Below are 5,381 nucleotides of genomic sequence, written 5' to 3'. Positions count from 1 at the left end.
ATGGAAGGCAACTGAACATTAACTGTAGGTAATTGACCATCAGTAATAGGCAACTGAGCATCAAAATTGAGCAACTTCATAGTATTTTGTAGGCAACAGAGCATCAAAATTAAGCAATTTGACAGTATTTGTAGGCAACTGATCATCATTGTTTAATTATGTAAAGCTTTTAAATGTGAATCTAGTCAACTATTAGTCATGGTAACCAACTTAGAAAAATTCTTTGCTGATAGATAGTCACACTAAGGGGGAAAGGAGTTGCTTGCCGATAGCACTAAAGTTGCCGCATCTAGCACACAAAATTGCTCAAAAAAAGTTCGTCGAAACCTATCTATATCGGATCTAGTTTTGAAGAGCTCGTCGTAAGAAACACAGCCATGAAAACGGATCGTTATTCTGACGCCCGGTTCAAAAGTTATAACTTTTAATTTTTTTTAATAAATACACGTCATTGACCGTTCTGAAGTGCGCTACCTTAAACAGACGTTGCTGTACTTGGTAGCCACGTCCTAAATTAATGTACGCGAAGCTATGATTATGGTACTTACTTTTTCACATTAGACAATTTTTTTATCAACTTGGTTTGGCCCCCCTATGTTCGAATCCGGGCCCCGTCCCTGTGTAGTAGGCCGGCTCGTTGTAGTGGAATGGAGCGTTTGGAAATCCAAGTTCCCCTTCTCTGGAGATGGGTGCCAGTGCCACCAGCTACGATGCCTCTGCTACACTTGAAATGGCAAACGCTCCAGCCCGGCTCGCACAAGTTTAAGTTCGCGCCAAATTAAGCAAGCTACCTCACACTGGACGTACGCGTGATCGTGTTCTACTGCCAAAAGGCGTGCAAACCAAAGCTTCATCAGCAGCGGAGGCCGGCGATGAGACCAACATATCTTCAAAATCTGCTTCCGATTCCACCTATATATAGACGGGCAGAACAGAGCAGAGAGCACCTGCAAACTTGTTCTTGCTCAAACAAGCCATGGCGTCAGCTGTGGATTACAGCCAGCGTGAGATGGAGATCAAAGCATTCGACGAAAGCAAAGCCGGCGTCAAAGGGCTCGTCGACGCCGGCGTCACAAAGCTTCCCACCATGTTCATACACCCTCCAGAGAGCCTCCTCAGCTCCTCACTCCCCGAAGACGACGAGCGTCTCCACAAGGTTCGCAGCCTTCGATTCCCGGTGATTGATCTCAGCGGGTTCGGTTCCTCGGAGAGCCGAAAGGAGATCGTGGAGGAGATGAAGAAAGCAGCCGAGTCATGGGGATTCTTCCAGCTGGTGAACCATGGGATCCCTCTCGGCGTCATCGAGGGAGTCCAGAGAGGTATCCGAGCTTTCCATGAGCTTCCTCGGGAGGAGAAGGCAAGGTGGTACTCGCGGGACTTCGCTCAGAAGGTTAACTTCTTCAGCTTTCATGGAGATTTCAAGGTGACGACCCCGGCCGACTGGAGAGACACCTTGTCTTGCAAGGTTCTTGAGGACCCTGCTAGCTTTGAAGCAATACCACAAATCTGCAGGTGATCCATTATAATGAAGTTCAGACACTAGATTTTTTTTAACTTTTATATTAGCTTTCCCATGTTAGAAAAATAAAGAAAAAGTAGTTTGGAAAGTGAATCCTATTTTTGGTAGAACACAGTTATAAGTCATTGATAAACTTGGTTAGCTGTTTCATTTTGAGTTCATGGTTTTGAGAAAGTGTTTTATTTTAGAATAACTTGTTTCTTCTTACTAATAGAATAACTAGCCTTGGAGAAATGACTTTAAATTTGATTACTTTAGTATTAATATACCACTCCAATGCTGAAAGGAAAAAAATGTAATTTCCTTTCTAATATAATAGAGATCAATCTTCAATATTTATTTCTAACTAAAGTAAATGGTGCTTTTGTTTATAATAAAGATGAAACGATCTTTTTTATGACATTGTGGAAGTGTACAGAGAAGAAGTCAGAGGGTACATGAAAGGCATCGATGGAGTTGTGAGGAAGTTGTCTGAGTTATTATCAGAAGCTTTAGGTCTTGGAAGTGATTATCTAGCGACCACAAGATGCTTCAACGCAAGGTCAATGGCGTGTCACTATTTTCCGATATGTCCAGAGCCACATTTGACCATGGGTGGGACCAAGCATACCGATCTTGGGTTTCTCACCTTGCTCCTCCAAGACAGTGTCGGTGGCCTTCAAGTTCTTCATCAAGATGTTTGGATTGATGTTCCTCCAGTCAAGGGTGCGTTGCTGGCAAATATTGGTGACATGATGCAGGTACCATCACATTTTCACCTAACCAAATTGATATACATTAGTTATATATATTCCTTCCATTCCTAAATATAAGGTGTATTAGTTAAAAAAAGTCAAACCTTGTCAATGTTTAACCAATTTTACAACAAAATATCTAATGTTTTGCAATACTAAATATACAAAATATAAAATATATTTCATGAAGAATCTAGTGACAATGATTTCGTATTCTAAACCTTGATATTTTTGTCTACAAACTTGTTTAAAGTTAGAGAAGTTTGATTTTTTTTTAACAATACACCTTATATGTAGGAACGGAGGTAGTATTAAGACACTCGTTAATATGAAAAATGTATTTAATTGTTTATTTACTTCCTACCATAACTAAGTTTTCTTATGTTCTATTTTTTAAATTACAATTTTCTATTGATAGTCTACAATTTTATAATAATAAATGTATTTAAGCCAATATATAAATTATAAATTATATGAGTATTTTTCTGAATCCTTGGTATTTCTCTTTCTAACAGTAGAGATATAATATAAGATTGAATACATTTCCAAATCTTTCATTGTCTCGAGTTCTAGTCTTGAATTTATAAATTATATTAGAATGGTTCATAAACTATAAACTATTACTTGTAAATACGGAAAAATCTATATGAAATGGCGTTACCAATTTATATTAGACCAATCACATGCATATTTTTATTTTGTTGTTGATGTCACTTTTTTGGAAATTGATTTTTATTTGTTGTTAAAGATTTATGGATGGTTTTGAAACAATTTCAAAGTTTAAGAAAACTAGCTTTATAAATAGTACTTTTATTTGGCATAATTTTGTTTAATAAATTAAACTACGCTTAACTTAAATATTCTTTTCACTCACAACAATAATGCCATAAACCGTCATTAATCTCTATGACGGGTTGTTTGAAACCAAATTTCTTATTTGTTCTTGTCACAATTCTGTAGATTATTACAAACGGGGGGTTCAAGAGCGTGGAGCACCGAGTTCTCCTCAGACCAACTGAGCAGCCACGTATCTCAATTGCGTGCTTTTTGAGCACTGATGATCTTGATAGGCCATATGGGCCAATAAAGGAGCTTTTATCAGAAGATAATCATCCCATTTATGACCAAGTCATATTCCAGGAATACATGAAGAAGTATAAATTATAAAACATGTGTGGGCTATTTTCTCTGGGATTTTCTCCATTGTTCCAACTAATGGTGGTGAACTATGTATTTCATCCTCTTGCAGTGGAAACATAAAAAACTATAAATATTATGGGAAGCCATGGTTGCCAATGTATCTCCTTTACAAGGATAATTTGTATGATTTATTTAATAATTTGTGAGAATTTTAATTTGAACGCTTATTGTATGTATGCTATATCACTAACATGAGGATCACGTGTTGTGGGGTGAAAAGAACCTCTTTGATGGCATGAAGGGGGTCTTATCACTAGATAGGATGTTAATAATAAGGAGGTGTTTGGTTACATGAATGATAACGCTAACCTAATCAAATCACGGAATTTTAGCGGCTGTAACAAAAGTTTCTAAATTTGTTTGGTACGTGGAAAGGGATTGATTATCGTTGATCTGTTCTTCTTTCACCAACACATCAAGAATCTCTCTCCTTGCAGCTCGCCGGCCATCTTCCTCCTCACTAGCTCTTGCTCGTTACCGGCTGCTCCGAGCTTGCATGCTGTCGGTCGGCCTCGATCTCAAGCGCAGCCGGCCGGCCCAAATCTCGTGCGCTGCTGGTTGTTTCAGATCTCGTGTGCCGCCAGCCACTCAGATCTTGCACGCCCCAGGCCGTCCTTCATCTCACCCTTCGCGGTCAAGCCTTTCGCGTGCTCTTCTAACCCTCGACCAACGGATCAAGAATCTCTCTCCCTGTAGCTCGCCGGCCACCTTCCTCCTCACTAGCTCTTGCTCGTCCCCGGTTGGCCGCTCCAAGCTTGCATGCCACCAGCGAGCCTTGATATCAAGAGCCGCCGGTCGGCCCCAATCTTGTGTTCGGCTAGCCGTTCTGGTCTCGTGTGCCGCCGGCCGCTCAGGTCTTGCATGCCCCGGGCCGTTCCCCATCTCACCCTCCGCGGCCAAGCCTTCGGCATGCTCTTCCAAGCCCCGACCAACGCATCGGGAATCTCTCTCCCTGCAGCTTGACGACCACCTTCCTCCTCACTAGCTCTTGCTCGTCCCCGGCCGCTCCAAGCTTGCATGCTGTCAATCGTCCTCGATCTCAAGCATCGTCGGCTGGCCCCAATCTCGCGTGCGGCTGGTCGTTCCAGATCTCGTGTGTCACCGATCGCCTAGATCTTGCACGCCCCAGGTCGTCCCCCGTCTCACCCTCCACGGCCAAGCCTTTGGCATGCTCTTCCAAACCCTGACCAACGCATCAGGAATCTCTCTCCCTGCAATTCCCCGACCACCTTCCTCCTCACTAGTTCTTGCTCGTCTCCGGCGGCTTCAAGCTTGCATACCGCCAGCCGGCTTTGATCTCAACCGCCGCCGGCCGGCCCGATCTCGCCAGTGGCGTCATATTGGTGACGTCGAATGTCCACGCCATCAGGTCCATTTTTGTGACGCCATAGCTAAGCTTTTCTGCGCTAGTGCTCATCTCACCCTCTGTGGCCAAGCCTTTGGCGTGCTCTTCCAAACTCCGACCAACGCATCAGGAATCTCTCTCCCTGCAACTCGCCGACCACCTTCCTCCTTACTAGTCTTGATCGTCCCTAGCCGCTCCAAGATTGCATGCCGCCAACTGGACTCGATCTCAAACGGCACCGGCCGACCCCAATCTCGCGTTCGGCTGGCCGTTCCGGATCTCGTGTGCCACCGAGCACTCAGATCTTGCACGCCCCATGCCGTCCCCCATCTCACCCTCCACGGCCAAGCCTTTGGTGTGTTCTCCCAAATCCCGACCAACGCATGAGGAATCTCTCTCCCTGCAGCTCACCGACCACCTTCCTCCTCACTAACACTTGCTCATCCCCGATCGCTTCAAGCTTGCATGCCGCCAGCTGGCCTCAATCTCAAGCGCCGCCTTCCGGCCCCGATCTCGCGTGCTGCTGGCCATTCTGATAGGTGCAAACCCGTTGACCGAGTTCAGCCCGAGGGTGGCCTGATCT

At 44.1% G+C, this 5,381-nt stretch overlaps 1 protein-coding gene across 1 annotated transcript; it reads left to right on the top strand.

Annotated features, from left to right (window-relative positions):
• Positions 1-976: 976 nt before the first annotated feature.
• Positions 977-3,614, top strand: LOC123440337 (1-aminocyclopropane-1-carboxylate oxidase homolog 1-like). Its single transcript, XM_045116908.1, has 3 exons — positions 977-1,512; positions 1,938-2,259; positions 3,214-3,614. The coding sequence occupies exons 1-3, from the start codon at positions 977-979 to the stop codon at positions 3,418-3,420; spliced, it is 1,065 nt and encodes a 354-aa protein (XP_044972843.1). The 3' UTR covers positions 3,421-3,614.
• The last annotated feature ends 1,767 nt before the right edge of the window (positions 3,615-5,381 follow it).

This window comes from Hordeum vulgare, chromosome 3H, assembly GCF_904849725.1.
Source record: "Hordeum vulgare subsp. vulgare chromosome 3H, MorexV3_pseudomolecules_assembly, whole genome shotgun sequence".
In the NCBI taxonomy this organism is placed as follows: Eukaryota; Viridiplantae; Streptophyta; class Magnoliopsida; order Poales; family Poaceae; genus Hordeum; species Hordeum vulgare.
The sequence above is the reverse complement of the archived record's forward strand: the minus strand, read 5'-3'. Positions and strand labels throughout refer to the sequence as shown.

Coding starts and splice junctions, on each gene's coding strand:
- LOC123440337 (XM_045116908.1), top strand. CDS start 977: ATGGCGTCAGCTGTGGATTACAGCCAGCGTGAGATGGAGATCAAAGCA. Junction 1,513..1,937: donor GCAATACCACAAATCTGCAG/GTGATCCATTAT, acceptor GGAAGTGTACAG/AGAAGAAGTCAGAGGGTACA. Junction 2,260..3,213: donor ATATTGGTGACATGATGCAG/GTACCATCACAT, acceptor ACAATTCTGTAG/ATTATTACAAACGGGGGGTT.